The sequence below is a fragment of the Andrographis paniculata genome, unplaced genomic scaffold (genome assembly GCF_009805555.1).
Source record: "Andrographis paniculata isolate CXL003 unplaced genomic scaffold, ASM980555v1 Contig21END, whole genome shotgun sequence".
NCBI classification, from domain to species: domain Eukaryota; kingdom Viridiplantae; phylum Streptophyta; class Magnoliopsida; order Lamiales; family Acanthaceae; genus Andrographis; species Andrographis paniculata.
In genome coordinates, this window is record NW_026137502.1 from 3,749,934 (window position 1) to 3,769,416 (window position 19,483).

Genomic DNA, 19,483 nt, shown 5'->3' on the forward strand with positions numbered 1-19,483 from the left:
AACAATTTCAAAGTGCACAAAATCCAAAATAGAATTACCTGAGTAACAAATGAATGGTGCATTTACAGAATTACCAAAATAAACGACTGCAAAAATCCACAAAATCCAAAACAATTGACTGATGTTCAATAACCAAAACTGTTCAATAATAAAAGAACACCAAAATTTCACAAAATCTCTTCTCATGGGTGGATCTCATTGTCCAACCATAACCATCGAAAATGAGAAGAAACATCATTATTTTCCCCGAATGTCGAAACGACGAGACTGTGCTATCTCTACGCCTACTTGTTGACATTGAACATTCGTCGGGCTATGCTTCTTTCGCAACATCCAGAATTCATGTTAGTTTTCTAGTTGTCAGCAGCTTTTTCTTTTTCAAGTTCTTTCTATTTGTATGGGTATGCCTTATCAAGATACGGTGTAATGATGGTGTAGAACATACTTTACAACTTCATAGAACGAAACCACGATCCCAACCGAAGGGCCTGCTCGACCAACGCGTGGGCCAGCCCCAGCAAACAATCCTTTCATACCTCCATCCCTGAAAATTGTTCGATAACATGAAGTGACAGGATAGCCGAAAAATCAGTCATTAGCTTAGTAGTAATAAAATATCAAAAACACAGGTATTCATTCTTTTCTACTATCAGGCCATCTTCAACCGGACAACTCCATTTATGCAGTTATAATTCTAAAAATACAGTTGCTACGGTAATTTAACTCCAACCCACAACTCTATTTTCAACTCCAAAAAGAATATTATCTAAATATTCTCTAAATATTTTATTTTATATATTATTTTAAACAACTTTTTATATTAAAAAATATAAATATACAATTAAAATATAAAAAATTACAGATTGGTCCTTGTAGGGACGAAGTTACAATTTATAAAAACTAAAAGAAAATTAAAAAACTCCATAATTGGTGTTGCTAATGGAGTTGCGTTGGAGAAGCATATCTCCAAATATGGAACTGCAACACCAGAATTGGCATTGCGTTGGAGAAGGCCTCAAGAAGGTAGTGGAAGATAACAAAAAATAGGATTATGGGTTTTCAAAATGGAATGATTTGATACTAAAAGGTGATATAGTGACAAGGGTAATCGTTTGCAAAGGAATGAAGTTGCAAATGGTAACAATTGTGGCTAGAAATAGATAAACGATACCTCCAAACTTGCAGGAGCGTATGCCGTGTAGTCATTTTCAAAGCCCTTGCTGGATCTTTCTACAAAATGGAAAAGCAATAGCCAATACTGAGTTAGAACACGATAATATGGTTAAAAAAATGAGGATAGAAAACAAAGGTTGTGCTTGTATTTTAATTTAATATATTATATATTAAAACTATTTTTCACTCAAAATATCATGTTAAAACTTATTTATCTATCATCAAATAATTATTTTGATTCAAAATTTTTACTATTCCCAAAGCATCAAAACAAAGCCAAATAAATCCAAAGGCTGTAGAGACAAACTATGCATAACTATAATTTATCTAATGCAAAAATCATTTTCAATGGCAAAGGTGAACCATAACAAGAACAAGAAATTATACAAAGTGGGTCGAAATTTTTGTAATATAATCCACACATATGATGACTTTGCTTAGAAATAAATAATCACCTCAATTTGTCTACGAGTCTTTGCAACATCAAGTGGACACGTAGTAGCAGCAGCGAGGCTCCCAGCAACAAAACCAGCCGAAAAATTTGCTCCAAGAACACTGACTGCATCAGTTTCACCTCCGACCACGCCTAGTAGTCGCCTCCTAACCTGAAACAAGAGATCTTTTAATTACCTTATTACATGGAATAAATGCTGATTAAGATATTAAGACAAATAAGTCGCACTCACCGGTTCAAGGGTTGACCAGCAGATTGCAGAGAAAGGAACATCGCGAGCAAGCTGAGCCCCAAGACCCGTCCATAAGACACGATAGCTTGGCACTGCTTCAAGTATTAAATCAACAAGAAATTAGGCACAGGTGAAAAACAAGCAAAAGGAATTTTTTTTTTTTTTCTCAAGAAACAATAAAAGCTAAAAGTTCTCCACCACATTTGGCTTAGAAAAATCATGAAATCATTGTTATATTTTAACAAGTCAAACTTACAGGTGTTATTTATGCTACTGGAACCCTTGACCTGGGAGATTAAATCGATTAAAGTCTTCCAGACTCCAGGAGGCCTTTTATCACCATGGGCATGCTTAAATGCCTGAAAAGTAGGTGAAATAATTAATCATAGATTGAATATATAAGAACACCATGAGAACACAGAATTTAAATACCTGCATACGTGTTCTTGCAAGCTCAATGGGATAGCAACTTGCGCATGCTAAAGACCGAGCAAGGGAACCAGCGAGCAATGGTGCATAAGGTTTTAGGGCAGGAGCATTGTGTGTGGCAAATTCCTCTAACTTGTTGCAGAAGACATCATAGCATGGCAAGTATATACCAACCTGTTCAATAGTAAATATGAAATTATAAGCATTTTGGAAAACAGTATTTCATTTTGCAAAGCTCACAAAAGTCTGAAATGTCCAGAAGGGGTCACAAAGAATTTACGGTGGGCACAGCAAGTGCTAAGCTAGCATTTGTTCCTCTCCAGAGAGCAGAAACCCCTTCCTGCAAAATGCACAACAATATTTGTCACAGTTGTTAGAAATCATAGAATAAAATGTATTACCAAAACCCATATTCTGAACATTAGTATTAGCGTGAAGGTTTCCATTGACATGACACAAGTGAAGTAAGTTATTACACGAAGGATGTTTATCTATCAATCTATCATCCACTAACCTGCCGCACAATTTTGTAGAACACATCCAATGTTCCTTTGTATTGAAAACAATCAGGTGGGCAAATTGACACTGTGCCGTGAACTCCAGCCCGTGCACATGAAGGAGAACACCTCAGATCAGCAAACATCTAGCAAAACAACATATGAGAAATGACAAAACATTACTCCCTGTATGAATTAAATTTTATTTTTTATTATCTTAAAGCAATGGATAGCAAAACTATTATCCACTTGCTTCCAGATTTTCATTAGACTGTTCTAAAGTGAGCATATAATTAGAAAAAGACATGCACCACAATCATTAACTACAGGAAAAATGTGTCCATTCTTTGATATAAAGAAATGTCATTAGTAAAAACCCATTTTAGAACTATACATATGAACACACTTTAGACATCAAAATAGGCGAAGAAGACAGTGATCAGTTCATTTAGATCAATTTATAATCAGTTCAACTTAAATATCTCATGCAAAAGAATGATAGCTTTGAAGTAAACAGTTGTCCACTAATGAAGATCATGATCACAGCAAAAGGCTCAGAATCTTGAATGTCATAGCACGTAAAGGAAAAAAATAACTTTATGTTGGTAATATGACCTAAAAACACGAATTTAAGCTAGCAGTTTATTCATCCTCAAGTCACATCTTGGATAGTAAACTTAGCTGGTTGAATTTAACAAAAGTAAAAATAACAATAAAACTCGTAAAAGCAATAACAGACAGGAAAACTAGATGCCATACCATGTGCGGTCCAAACAATGACATTCGAGTGGCAAAATTACTCAATGGATGAGTGTAAGCGACTCCTGCAGCTTGTGCCTGCAATCTTGTCTGGAAACAGAAGAAAAGATTGAATGGGTACAACAGAAAAAGTAAACAAATAGAGATCCAAATGAATGGGAAGTTAAACCAAACTCAGTTGTAATAGTTAAAATACCAGAACCTCAGGGTTTGTTTACTTGGGGTTTGGTTTTGGATTTTAGTTTGAATATTAGTTTGGATGTAATATTTTGTAAGAGAAAATAATATTTATTTATCGTGGCTCGTGAGGGTTGTATACTAAAGAAATTGAAACAAAAGTGATCATCAACAAGAAAATTTCTACTACAATAATTAAAGGACTCATTTTACGTAAGTTTTACATATTTCAATCCACTTATCAACTAAACCTTAGAGCAATACAATAAATTCGAAAAGTTAATCAGGATCCTCCTTTGAAAATTTGTCAATCACTTCAGCAAATGCAGAAAGCGTATAACCTAAAAGCATACAAGCTCAAACATAAACTCCATGACAACTGAATTAAAAATGTGGCATAAACTAAATAAATAGCCAACTTTTAAATATAAGAAAATGCACCTTAGCCACATCAAGCGGATTTACTAAAATGGCAGACAGAAAAGCCGCACCAGCAGCCGAAAACGCACGCTCAGGCAACCCCAAATTTGTTTTGGAAGAGGTCTCCAAATTGGGATTCCGGTTTTGTGAAGTTGCAGAGACTTCGATTCCATTTACACCCACCATCGTCCCAGACATCAAAGAAACATTTCTATTGTATTCTTCCATCCATTCATTTTCATGATGCTTCAGTTCTTCTGCCATTGCTCCTTTAAAATGTCTCCCTTACCAATAAACAATCTTCAAATATCATAGAATGACGCCATGAACCTGAAACTCAAAACCATTCCACAAAATGTCAATAACTACTGCAAATTCAACAAAATAATCGGAAAATAAAGATAAACATCTCTCGCATTCAAAAGCAAATACACTAAATAATAACGATACAAGATTCTCCCCCCAAAAAATCAAACACCGCATTGAAAAAATAAGCCCTAGACGTTCACCCAAACAATTGGGAATCAATATCAACAGAACAAAGTAGCAAATTACAAATTTGCTTCCACAAAATCCCCACCAACAACATTTAATTAAAAAAATAAAAAATAAAAAGGGCTTTACGCGAAAACAACAAGTGTAATCAAAAAGCGCAGGCAGAGGAACAAACAACCTTCATGATATAGCTGATCCCTCCCGTGTCCGATTAAACTGGAAATGGGGCAATCTTGGAGTATAATTTGCAATGAATTGTCTGTATTTGGAAAGTCGGAGATGATTACTTGGAGAAAAAGGGAAGAAGGGTCAGCAGCACCCTTAGCTGCGTGCGGTGGAAGAACATATCAACGATTTAGGGCTACATTTGGTCCCCGCGAATATTTTATTTTTAATTATTAATGTTAATATATTTATTTATTTATTTTGATTATTATGTGATGGCAAATTTCAATCGGGGATTGGTGGCAAGCTTCTGCTTAACTTCCGCCACGTGGCTAGAAACTTCTATTGGACGACAGCCAGCCATTTTCTGAACGGTGCAGTTTCGGACAGCCGAATAGGTGGACTATAAAAATATCTAATTTATGTTAGAAAAAATAAATTTAAAGAATGGTATAAATAATATAAATAATAAATGTATCAATATATTAAGGGTGTGTTTGGTTTGTAGGATTTTTTTAAATTCTATTATTCATTCAAAAAAAATTTCTTAAAAATATTAAATCAAATATTTATTTTTTATTTTTTATATTATATCAAAAATTAATTTTACATTCAAAATATTACATCAACACCTATTTATATCACATCATACAACTATTCAAATTCAAAATTTTTATTATTCAAATCCAAACTCAAAATCCAAAACCCCAAACAAATACACCCTAAATTTTTTTAAAAATATGTAAAAACATCATTTGTAAGAAAATAAACAATATTTCAGAAATTTTAAAAATTAATATGTATTTTTTTTTATCATATTTTATTTTTATAATATTTAATAAAAATAAAATTATTATTTTTATCAATATGAAAATTAACATAATAAATTTAAAATAACAAAATGCATAGTAATAGTACTAGCATAGGATGTATATATAATTAAAATATGTTTCAAATAATATTGTAATGTAATTATATATTTGATAAATTTTGCATATATGATTTATTTATAATTTATAAAATAAATATATGTATATAATAAAATTATTTTTATACTATATAAATAAAAGTAAATAAAATATTGTAGATGGAAACGCTTATAATATTTAAGTATAAGTTATTTTATAAACTACGGAAAAAATATATAATTTTAAAAAAAAATAGAAAAAAATAGTTATAATTGTGAAGGTATTTTTATGTGAATATTATTCACACCAATCTACGGTCATAACTTGAAACATCGGAGATAGAGCATCTGATCTTACAAACGTTAGAGGCACATGAACGATAATGTGCAAGATAAATTATAATAACATCGATACTTCACATATATATATATATAGACACAATGATATTTAAATTAACTTCATGAATACAAAAATGTTAGTTAGAACGACGATATAAGACAATTTAGAAATAAATGTAATTAAAATAAACTGCCCGTAAATTTTATTCTTCTACGTAAAAAAAAAATAACAAAAAAATCTCAAAATATCCTTTGATTAGAAAAGAAAAAAGTAAGTAATTTTATTCAATAAAAATAAGAAAATGGTGAGTCTACTATTGTGAAAGGTTGAACAGACTATAACAGAGACAGATCAAGGGTACTGGCCAAGCTTATACAAGAGACGAGCCAAGTTACCAAATTCTTGCCAAGCTTTTGGCTCTTAAAAAAATCTCAAATGATAAAGCTTTTGGCTCTTTCAAAGAAATCTCAAATGGTAGAAGTGAGAATCACCAAATCCTTGTCAAGATTTTGCCTCTTCGAATAAATCTTAAATGGTAGAAGGAAAAGTTATCAAATCCTTCCCGAAATACAACAGAGGCTAATTGCGGATATTCTGCTAAATTATTGAGATAATTAAAAAAAAATAATTAAGAAACTATTCACTATCCCATTATACCCCAATATCCCATTATTTTAAAAAAATAATTGTAATTGGGTAAGTAAATCTACAAAAAAAAATGAGAAGCCAGGAATTTGAGGATGGGGTCTCCACCTTTGCTATAATTATATATAGAATAAGATAGGATAGGATTACAATATATTTTTAAAATTAATTAATTAACCAAATGATCAAACCTTTTCCCACAATATACCAAAAGAATATATTACAAATTATTATAACTGTTAAAAATATATTATCTCCGTCAATCTATTCATCCATCTGTATTTGGTGTCATTATTTTTAATATTAAAAATATTCTTATAATTGTATAATTTTTTTACAAATGTCATTTAGTATTTTACGACACCAATATAAATATTTTTATTGTTTTTCTTTAATTTGTATTATGTTTTGATATAATAATTAATATTAAAAATTTAACATGCAAAAAATAAATTGATAAATTGGACGGAAATAGTACGTAATTTTTTAATAAAATAAAGTCTTATAAGTATATATAAATAATTCAGATAAAATAATTTTTCTAATATTTGTAAATAAAAAAAGTATTTTATTTTATTTTTTTCAAAATAGTGTGTTTGATTTTATGTATAGTATAAAGAATTGTGTAATGTATTAATCCTTTTAAAAAGTATATATGAAAATAACACTATGGGTGTGCTTGTTTGGGGGATTCCCCTAAAATCTACTGTTCATAAAAAAAAAAAATTTCAAACTATCAAAATAAACATTTAATTTTTTTTATTATACTTTAATAATATTTTTACATTCAAACCATCACATCAATACATATTTATATTACATTGTACAACTATTTTAATTTGAACTCAAAATCCAAACTCCAAACCAAATACTCCCTGTAAAAATTTGAACTCAAAACCTCATTATTGTTGTTAATCCACTCACATACCCCACTAAATTACATTCCTTTATATTTTATACACTTAGGGTGTGTTTGTTCTAGGGTTTGGATTTTGAGTTGGGATTTGAATAGTAAAAAATTTGAATTTGAATAGTTGTATGATGTGATATAAATAGGTGTTGATGTGATATTTTAAATGTAAAATTAATTTTTAGTATAATATAAAAAATTAAAAAATAAGTATTTTATTTAATATTTTTGGAGGAAAAAAATTGGATGAATAGTAGAAAAAAAGTTCAATCCCTCAAACAAACACACCCTTAGTTCGCTTACTATGACTTTCCCGTCAGGCCTGATTTGCAAGATTCAGCCAAAAATTTACCCAGTGCGTACTTTCGGTAGCAGCTGTGGATTCCCATGGTATCAAAAAAATAAAAAATAAAAATTATACTCATAAAAATTATAAATGCATAAAGCAACCAAATGCCAAGACAGCTCAAGCCTCCAACGCTATCATTGAATGGACGAATCAGAACAACATAATACAAAATTCCTCAGACCAAACAACACACAGTAGCAACTGTAAACCAATTTTTTTTTTTACTTTAAATTTTATTTCAAAAATAATAAATCTCAATTATCTACTCTAAAACACACTCGATGATCACTATGCATTGATTATCCTCTTGAGACGAGAGTAGGCAGACATACAGACAGACAGACATGCAGCATCAAATCAAGTATTTCTTGTTTTGAAGCTTCGGTCTTAACGACACAACAAAGCAGCCAACCCAACGCCCACTTCAACTTTCTATTTATATATATATATACATACATACATAAGCTGTAAGAACACAACAGCCACCGGCAGCCGCCACACCGGAGAAACCGACATTATAATGGCCTCCAACAACATCTCCGTCCTCAACGCCCTCGACAATGCCCGAACCCAATGGTACTATTGAGAGATTTTCGATATTTTGTTAAAATTTTTTTAGATTAAATTGTAACTATTTGATTAGAAAATAATTACGGTACTGATTGTACTTAATCATTATATAAAAATATAACAAACACTACATACATGTTCATGTTCGTAAATTGTTAGCATCTATTGTATGTTATATTTTATAGATGACGGTTGCCATGCTGACGGGCTCAAATCAATATAGTGCTGATTTTGATCTGATCAACATATATATAGAAAGCGGACAATGATTTTTTATATAGTACAATATATGTTGTATCATATATATATATATAAGCATGTATTGTGTTATATAAATCTATTTAGTTTTGAAATCAATAATATATTCTGCTATATGAATTTATATCATATACTGTAAAATATGCATTGATGTTAATTTGATCCAACCAGTTCTCAAGTGTATTATATATATATCTATGCTATGTTAATATATCTTATATATAAAAATCAATTGTAACATATACTGTGGTTATAAATATCGGTGTCGATTAGTCAAACATAGTAACAATAACTTGTTCTTATTTGAATTTATCGTAGCACATCTATTAACGTACTCTTTATTAGATGATGCAAATGACCTACTCACTTAAAAGTTTAAATTATTAGAGATATGCATCATTTATTTATTTATTTATTTACAGAGTGAATCAATACCCTCAAACTTAACTTTTCATTATTATTAGTAAAATGGAACTCTAAAATTCTACAAAAATGTAATAGGTACCACGTCACCGCCATCGTCATCGCCGGAATGGGATTCTTCACCGACGCCTACGACCTTTTCTGCATCGCCCCGGTCTCCAAGCTCCTCGGCCGCCTCTATTATTACAACCCGGCCACCGGAAAGCCCGGGAAGCTTCCACACAGAACCAACAACTTTGTCATCGGAGTTGCGCTAATTGGGACACTGTCCGGGCAGCTCTTCTTCGGATACCTCGGAGATAAGCTTGGCCGGAAAAAGGTCTATGGACTGACCTTAATCCTCATGGCTCTCTGCGCCATTTGCTCCGGATTGTCGTTCGGACACAGCGCCAAAAGTGTTCTAGGAACTCTCTGCTTTTTCAGATTCTGGTTAGGATTTGGCATCGGCGGCGACTATCCACTGTCGGCGACGATCATGTCCGAATACGCTAATAAGAAGACACGTGGTGCATTTATAGCCGCCGTTTTCGCGATGCAGGGAGTCGGGATTGTTTTCGCCGGATTGGTGTCCATGATTTTGTCGAAGATTTATTTAAATTGGTACGGTTCTCTATTTTAGTAAAATTATCGTACATATTTACAGTGATATTTAGGTTCGCTAGATATATATACATTTCTCAAAGTAAATAAATACTACAATTATAAGTAGAAAAAGTTGCTTATTATCGATTTTAAAAATATGCATGATCCTTTGTCATTATTTAGAATCTATATAAAAATTTCTCATTTTTAAAAAAATATTAAAAATCTCATAGAAATTGGTTTTTTCTTATTTTTGAAAACACTGTACAATATTCTTTAAAACGAGAGTTTCTATAATATTTTATAATTTATAAAATAAATATATACTTTTCAAAGTACACTTAATTGTATATGATACTTATAATATAGATATATTCCAAACCACTAGTTAAATCTCAAAGAATTTTTGGTTTCTAATACAATTTGAGTTTGAGGTGATATAAATAATTATTTTCATATTTAGGATGGGTTTGTTTTAAAGATTTTGGAAGATTTTTATTATTCACATTAATTTATTTTTTAAAAATATTAATCAAACATCTTCTTTGTATTTACTATTATTATATTAAATATCAATTTTACATTCAAAACAATGTGAATATTTATTTATATCACATCATATAATTAGAGCCGTCAAAATGGATTAAGTCCATTGGATTGACCCGTCCTGCCTCACTGTTTAGGAGGGTTGGGTTGTGATTTTGTAAGCCCATTACAATACGGGCCTAAACGGGCCAACCCACGTAAGCCGTGGGTTGAGAGTGGGTTAGCCCGCAGTGAGGTGGGTTAGCCCGCGGGCTAAGTAAATATAATACCTGTATCAATTAAATATATAATCTTTTTTTATCTTTTCTTACTATCACATTAAAAAATTACTTTTGATTTTCATCATTTGTTTTGTTAGTCTCTCATTTTATTATTTTATAATATTTTTTATTTTAGAATCTACGTATTCATAAAATTAATTATAATTTATTTGTAAAATATTTCTTATTATTAATTTTTAAATACACTAACTAATAATATTTAGAATTAAAATTTTGTATATTTGTTATTTATTTTAAAATATTTATTATTTAAATTCCACGGTAAAACTATTTTTAACTATTTTTAAATATCAATTACAAAAATATTTATAATATTAATATTTTTAAAAAGTCCATGGACCAGCCTGCTTAGTGGATTGAGTTGTGTTGATGAAATTGTGTTCCGACCTGCCGCAGATTAGCCCGCAAACAACCCGCTTATTTGCAGATTATGGTGGATGTGGGCTACGTATAACTATATAAATTTCAATCCAAAATACAAAAACCCCATACAAAATTCAAATCCCAACTATTAATATATTTTTGTTGTATTTCTTTAAATTAAAATTTTCTATTAGGTTGTTACTATTTTGAAAATTGCAAAAATGTAATAGGTACGGCGCAAAGCCGTTCGTCGAGGACCACGTGTTCTCGACGGAGCCGGAGGGGGACTACGTGTGGAGGATTGTCCTAATGCTGGGGGCGGCGCCGGCGCTGCTGACGTACTACTGGCGGATGAAGATGCCGGAGACGGGGCGGTACACGGCGTTGATCGAGGGCAACGCCAAGCAGGCGGCGGCGGACATGGGAAGAGTTTTGGACATCGAAATCCATGGCGATCAGGACAAGGTGTCCCAATTCAACGCCTCCAACAACTACACCTTATTCTCCGACGAATTCTTCCGCCGCCACGGCCGCCATCTTGTCGGAACAATGTCGACGTGGTTCCTCCTCGACATCGCGTTTTACAGTCAGAATCTGACGCAGAAAGACATTTTTCCGACGATGGGGTTGACGAACGCGGCAGATGACGTCAGCGCGTTAAGAGAGATGTTCGAGACGTCACGTGCTATGTTCGTGATCGCCCTCCTCGGGACATTTCCCGGCTACTGGTTCACGGTGGCGTTCATCGAGAAAATCGGCCGGTATTACATCCAGCTGGTCGGGTTTTTTATGATGTCTGTGTTTATGTTAATTATGGGGTTGAAATACGATTACCTGAAAAATAAGGACCACAAGTGGATATTTGCGGGGCTGTACGGACTGACGTTTTTCTTCGCGAATTTCGGTCCGAACAGCACGACCTTCGTGTTGCCGGCGGAGCTTTTTCCGACGAGGGTCAGGTCCACGTGTCACGCGATGAGCGCGGCGGCGGGGAAGGCGGGGGCGATGGTGGGGGCCTTCGGGGTGGCGAATTACACGCAGGACGGCGACGTGGGGAAGATAAAGAAGGCGATGATATTTCTGGCGTTTACGAATATTGTCGGATTTTTCTGCACGTTTTTGGTGACGGAGACGATGGGGCGGTCGCTGGAGGAGATTTCCGGCGAGGACGGCGGCAGCGGCGGCGGCGTGATGGAGGTGGAAGTCGCCGGGAAATACTCCGACGACGAGCGGCGGGAGAATTGGGAGGAGGAGAAGGGGAGGAGCCACGGCGGCGAATAGTTTATTTTGATGCTAATAATAATAGTAATAATAAATATTTTAATTAATAAATAAAGAAGTTGCAGCGATTAGGGATAAGAATGGGTAGAGTATGGTCGACTATACATATGAACCAAGACCCTATCTATATATATATATATATTATTGGATCTAAGACTCTACCCAAACCTAATGTATTTAGATGTGTATGTATTCGCTCTATTGTGATGTATTTGTCAGATTAAATTCAAAAAATTTTAATACAAGTTTAATTTGATGGACTTATCTAAAAATATATATTTTTATTTTAAAAAATATATACAATAAATATAAATTTTTATAGATACCGCCTTTGACGCCGCCACCACAACTAACACAAAAAAAAATATTAAAAATAGATATTAAAAATAAAAAAAATAATAATATTTATTATTTTGATTATCGGTGCCGATCCGAGTTCGAGTTGGATAGGATCTGCTATTAATCTCTAAACCTGAACCGACCATAAATAATTGGATCCGACCTTAAATAAATGGATAGGTTTCAAGTCGGGTCTTGGGTCTACCCTGCCCGTTAGCAGTGATGTATGCATTTTTTTTTATTTATTGGGTGAATGTAAATTTTGAACAAAACTATGGGAGTGAATTTGAGTAAAAATCAAATTATAATATCGAATCGACAAATGCATTCAGCTTTTAAGACTATTTCAGCGTGCATCCATTCATCCCACATCGGTTCGAGAAGAGAGTGGGCGGAAGCACTATGTATAAATAGGGCAGTCCAGGATTGAATTAAGCATACCTTTCTCGGCCTTTTGGCTAAGATCAAGTGTAGTATCTGTTCTTATCAGTTTAATATCTGATACGTGGGCCAATGGCCCACATGATATTAAATTTATTTTTTTAGGGGGAAGGCCCAATAGGCAGCTTGCTGTGTGGGTCTTTGGGCTTCGTCCATGGATTGCACTATTTCATGGGCCTGGAGCACCCCACCAATATCTAAGTACAAATTGTTACAGTAAATAAAGTTTAATTGTACAGTAAATAAAGTTTTAACTTAATTATTACAAAATATATATGCATTCTTTTAAATATAAAAGTTTGGTTAATTTTTTTATGGTTTTGAAAAATTATAGGTTTTTTTGTTGTGATTTGAAATGATGTATTAATTTAAGTTTTTGTTTAAATAATATTTTGACTTTCGTACAAAAAATTACATAAAGTTAAAAGGATAAAAATATTAATTTTTCTTTTTATTTTATAAATTTTTACTAACTAATAAAATAATACTCCAACTTTTAATCTAATACAAAATTTTAAATGGACAAAAAGAGTATTATTTTTGTAATTGTTGTCAATGTATAAATATTAAAAAATATTAGCGGTATCATTTATTTCAAAATATACTATTATAGATTTTTTTTATTAATTATATATATATTTTTAAATATTTTAATAAGTTTAAGAATTATAATATTTTATAATAAAATAGTAAATATAAAATAAATAACAATCAAATATTTTTTTAAGAAAAATAATGCTCCTATTTAAAATAAATTTAAAAAATTAAAAATTCAAATGAATATCTAATAATAAAAATTATGATTTGCTTTATATATTTGAAATAAAATATGTAATGTAAATCAAATTGTAAAAATAAAATTATACTTATTAAAATATAATTATATATAGTACCATTATTGTAAATTAATATAAAATATAAATATTATAATTTATAATATCATTGATAATTACTAAAAAATATTATATTTTTTTTTATTATAATGTGAGAACTGCATTTTTTTTGGTGATATTAGTATTTCTAAAATAAAAATATGATATATAATTAAAAAAATAAAACATGTATTTAAATAGTTTAAAAACTATTTTTTTAATAAAATATATAATATAAATTAAATTTGATAGAAAATAAAATTTATATTTTAATAAAATGAAAAAAGTATGTTTTAAAAAAAAAAAAAGGATAATCTACTCATCTATTGTAATATGAAAAAAAATATACTATATAATTATTCATATACATAATAACAATTTCTTTCTTTTACAATTTATTGGTAAAATCAATCTCCCAATAATATTAAAATTTAATTACAATATTATTGCGACAAAATTTGTACTTTAACATAGGAAAAAAAGAAAAAATAATAAAAATAAAATACCAACTTAATTTACAATTATAATCAATTGAATCTTTGTACCTTTTCTTTCTCTCTTTTTTGTTTTTTTGTTTTGTTTTTTGTTTTTTTTTTTTTGTGTTTTTCCCTCTTCTTGGTATTTTTTCTTTCAATTTGACAATTTAGACGACGATGATAATAAATTATTTTTGTCGAATAATTTTTAGCATCCAAACAAAATCTTGATTGCAGTGAGTACAACATCGTGAAAAAAAAAATGATTGGAAATAAATTTAAAAATCTAAACAAAATATAGAAGAATAATCAAACAAATAAAAGTTCCAATCTATCACTCGAACGAAAAAAAAGTAGCAACGAATCATTCGACACCTGTCTCTTCAGATCCCAACTTTTTATCTACTCTTTTTTTTTACCATGATGATCCTGTAAATAAATCAGATAAGACAATATTAGATGTAGTGTAAGTGCATCGATAAAAATAGTCAATTTTGATCCGGTAAAAATATAAAATAATAAATTCGATCTACCTATTCTCACACTTTAACCGCATTACCCTTTTTCCCACTTGTCTTATCTTCTTATTCTATGTAGTAGCAAAAAAGATGAACGGCCATAACATGTATATCTCTATAAAAATTAGTTCTCCTCCACTAACATTGAAAACCACTGAAAGAGTAAAAAAAATAAAATAAAATATAGCTTAATTTAAATTATAATTAATTGGGAATAATGTTTAACAAAATAATTGTTTAGAAGACAACCTTTTCAGATATCAATTTTATGTCTGCCCAAAAAATGTAACAAAATAAACAATTTAGAAAATAAAAAAAAATCTAAAAATTATTCCGTTGAAATTGACGAAAATCTTCTCTTACTGCAATGAATATAACATCTTGAAAGAAAACATTAGCAATATAAATAAGTCAACAATAGAAATAAGAGCGACCGCCGATATTTAGAAGGCATATGCTAAGCCAGTATTTTGGGACCCCAATTTTATATTCGCTGAAAAAAAATAAAATAAAATAAAAAATTTAGAAAAAATCATAAAAATCTAAAAATTATAATATATATATGTAAATATAATAAATAAAGAAGAATAGCAAAACAATCATAGAAAACTAAAACAAGATGAAAATAAAATAAGAAGACATACAAAAATTCCAATTTACCCTTCAAAGAAAAAAAAAAAACTCATAATAAGTGCATCAATGATAATAAATTTAAAAAATAATAAACTATAACTTTAATAATAAAAAATAAAAAACTGTAATTAGAAAAAATAAAAAAAGTCTCAAAATTTTGAGATGACAGATTACAAAATTTTTACAAAAAGTGAGGTCCACGTTTTAGCTTTTATATATAAATATACTAACATTTAAACCCGTGCATATGTGTATATACAATTAAAATATGTTTAAAAAAATATTGTAATGTAATTATATATTTGATAAATTTTGCATATATGATTTATTTATAATTTATAAAATAAATATATATAATAAAATTATTTTTATACTATATAAATAAAAGTAGATAAAATATTGTAGATGAAATCGTATATAATATAAATTATAACATTTAAGTAAAAGTTATTTTATAAACTACCGAAGAATATATATAATTCCAAAAAATAAAAAAAAATAGTTATAATTGTTAAGGTCTTTTCAAAATATATGAATATTCTTCACACCAATCTACGGTCATAACTTGAAACATCTGGTCTTGCAAACGTTGTAAATGCAGTCAAATAATATTTTGGCATTATTTTTCCATTTATATAAATATAAATAGATAAGAAATATATATTTACTTATTAAAAATAAATAAATAATTCAAAATTTTTAATTAATAGATATGCATTATCTTTCTTAAAAAAATACTAAAATTATCTAAACAAATATATAAATATATCTAAATTTTCTCCATAAAACTATCTAAAAAAAGATATAAAGATACTAACATACTTTATCATTCATATATATATATAGACACAATGATGTGCAAAATAAATTATTAAAGAAAAACTATGATTATTTATTTATAAAGAAAATACTCACCTTATTTGATGATGTTGCTTTAAAAGCAGTTATTTTCTTCGTCGTAATCGAGCAAAATTTGTTTTGCTCTGCTTGGACGGTATTCATCTATATAAACATAAATAGATAAGAAATATATATTTACTTATTAGAAAGAAGTAAGTAATCAGCAAAAATAAGAAAATGGTGGGTCCAGAGACATATCATTCAAAGAAATAAATAAAATATGGCATAGTTAAGTAGTTTAAATTAAAAATTACTTACCACAGCAAGAGAACTTCAAATCCAAATGCATCCACACTCCACAGTCAACATCATCAATGTCGAGAATTGGATCACAACAAAAAATGGAAACAAAGTAACAATTAACAAATTGAAATAAAATAATTAACAATTAAATGTAGAAAAATATGAAAATTGTTCCGAATTTCTGAACAATTAACAATTAAATGTAGAAAAATATTAAAATTGTTCTAAATTTCTGAGATGTATAAATAACAACAGAATTACCTTGATACAAATTATTCTGTAATATTCAATCAGATTTTTCAACCCAAAACAAAATATGAAAATTCTACGAGACAAATGCGTATCAATGAAAATTCTCTGAGACAAATGGTTGAAAGCGTAATATGATACCCTCTTCAAAGAACCGGATTCTTCGACCCAAACAAAATATGAAAATTCTGCGTAGTAATCAAAATTCTTTGAAGCGATAAATGGTTGAAAGCGTAATTTGAAAGACGTAATATGAAATCCTATTTAAAAAATCAGATTTTTCAACCCAAAATAAAATATGAAAATTCTCTAATAAGACAAATGCTTGTAAATGAAAATTCTCTGAGGCGACAAATTGTTGAAAAAAAAGCGTAATCTGAATCTGAAACCTTGTTCAAAGAAGGTAATATGAAATCTTCTTTAAAGAACCATATTCTTCAACCCAAAGTAAAATATGAAAATTCTCTGAGGAGACAGATGCGTATCAATGAAAATTCTCTGAGGCCACAAATGGTTGAAAGCGTAATCTGAAACCCTCTTCAAATAACCAGATTTTTCAACCCATTAGGAGACAAATAATTGAAAGCGTAATCTGAAACCTCTTCAAAGAACCAGAATTTTCAACTCAAAGCAAAATATGAAAATTATCTGAGGAGTTGAAAGCGTAATTTGTAATATGAAACCCAAGTTGTTGAAAACATAATCTGAAACTCTCTTAAAAAATCCAAAATTTTAAAATGCCAGGAATTAAGAGAGGGTGGGGTCCACACCCTTTACAATAGTTATATATAAGATAGGATATGATATGATATAATACTTTAAGGGTGTGTTTGTTTGGAGGATTGGATTAAATTTTTACTATTCATCCCATTTTTTCTCCTAAAAAATATCAAAAATCAAATATCTATTTTTCATTTTTTATATTATACTAAAAATCAATTTTACATTCAAAACATCACATTAACGCCTATTTATATCACATCATACAACTATTCAAATTCAAAATTTTTACTATTCAAATTCCTAACTCAAAATCCAAACCCCAAACAAACACACCTTAACATTATTTATTACTTACAAAAATGTCATCAAAATAATTTAATTAATTTAACTAAGTTAAAAAAAATAAAAAATTATAATCTTACATTTACTCAACCGTTGTATCAGGGGAATATGAAAATATCAGACATTACAAAATTTAAGTAGAAAAAATAAATTATTAAATTAATACAGATATGACTTATGAGGGAGTCCAAAAAGCATTTAAAACCCGCAAGGCAAATGAAATACGGCCACAGTGTCCGCTAAAGTGAGTGAACTTCCTTCAGCAGGTAGAGCACGTGGAGAGCACGTGGCATCGACTCAAGTGTGGAAAATTTCTCGACCGAAGAAAACTAAGGTAAAACCCAGAGCCTAACAAACGCAATTATATATGGCGCCCAATACGAGGTTGCCCGCCACGTGTCCACTCCGTTACCAACATACTTCTTTGTTTGTTTCAATTTGAAATCAAACGTTTATTTAAAATTTAATTTAAATAGTAATTTAATATCTATCAGTCGTATTTCAAATTATATATTTTACTATTTATTTTTCTTTTATTTGTACCATTTTTTTTAGTAAAATAATTATACACTAATACAAAATTACTTAAAAATTTTATTTAATTTATACAATATATTATTATACATATAATTATTTTATTAAATACAAAAATTTCAATTTTTTTACATATTTTCATTAAATAATAAAATAATATTATTTTTATTAAAAATTATGTAAGTGAATAATTATACTTTATTTAAAATAAAAACCACACCCAAATAAATTTTGGCAGCGACCCATAGGTTAATTAAATATGTAAAATAAAATATATTAAAATTTATATCAAAATATTGCAAATATGCCGGGACAATACTTAATTTGTTACCACAACTTATTACCGCAAATAATGTTCAAAAGACAAAATTAATTGACCATGTTGTCCCTTTCCTGCTAACGGTAGAATCAGTTGTAAATAAAACAAATTTACTTCGAAAAATTCTCCTTAGAGCCGAGTCAAATAATTATGGATCTGCTTATCATTTCAAAATGTAATTAAACTGAGCTGGATAAAATTTATTTAATTAATATTTCATTTAATGAATACATATAATATTCTTTTAAAAAAATAAAATAAAATTGTTATACACCGTATATATAATCATTTTGACTGAATTGTTATTATTTACCACTTATTTTAACTGCACCCCCGGACACTTGGGTCACGTGACAGGCACATGCACTCCGAGAAGAGCGAGTTTTACTCGGCTTTGGTGGACTCCTCCTCACCTCTAGTTAAAATTTTTTTATCCAACAAGACGCAGCGACGCGTGGCCGCCGGTGGTTACCCTGTCGGACTTTTTCATTAGATATTTTCAATTTAATTAAAATAATAATTATTTTATTTTTATAAATAAAATTTTAAAAAATAATAATAAAATTCCAACATCCTATAAATGGTGGACTGTAGTAAATTAGGAATTATCACTTCTCCCCTTATTTGCTCCACCACTT

At 29.8% G+C, this 19,483-nt stretch overlaps 2 protein-coding genes and 1 non-coding gene across 4 annotated transcripts; 2 read left to right on the forward strand and 1 right to left on the reverse strand.

The window, feature by feature from the left end:
- Window positions 1-13: 13 nt before the first annotated feature.
- On the reverse strand, window positions 14-5,015 carry LOC127244847 (mitochondrial carrier protein MTM1). Of its 2 annotated transcripts, none has more exons than XM_051265377.1 (11): window positions 4,815-5,015; window positions 4,163-4,471; window positions 3,545-3,634; window positions 2,803-2,931; window positions 2,569-2,628; window positions 2,292-2,462; window positions 2,116-2,218; window positions 1,860-1,954; window positions 1,629-1,778; window positions 1,172-1,230; window positions 14-544 (listed from the first exon to the last, which is right to left on the reverse strand). In XM_051265377.1, the coding sequence occupies exons 2-11, from the start codon at window positions 4,403-4,405 to the stop codon at window positions 412-414; spliced, it is 1,233 nt and encodes a 410-aa protein (XP_051121334.1). In that variant the 5' UTR covers window positions 4,406-4,471; window positions 4,815-5,015; the 3' UTR covers window positions 14-411. The 2 variants fall into 2 exon arrangements, with proteins under 2 accessions (XP_051121334.1, XP_051121335.1); XM_051265378.1 differs by having other exon boundaries at window positions 1,860-1,951; window positions 4,815-5,014.
- A 4,241-nt stretch (window positions 5,016-9,256) lies between these two features.
- Window positions 9,257-12,494, forward strand: LOC127245164 (low affinity inorganic phosphate transporter 4-like). The gene is made up of 2 exons (XM_051265906.1): window positions 9,257-9,803; window positions 11,206-12,494. Exons 1-2 carry the CDS (start codon window positions 9,313-9,315, stop codon window positions 12,254-12,256), a joined length of 1,542 nt encoding a protein of 513 aa, XP_051121863.1. The 5' UTR covers window positions 9,257-9,312; the 3' UTR covers window positions 12,257-12,494.
- Window positions 12,495-13,032: 538 nt separating this feature from the next.
- Window positions 13,033-13,227, forward strand: LOC127245219 (U2 spliceosomal RNA). Its single transcript, XR_007837418.1, has one exon. It is a non-coding gene; the product is annotated as a U2 spliceosomal RNA (small nuclear RNA).
- The last annotated feature ends 6,256 nt before the right edge of the window (window positions 13,228-19,483 follow it).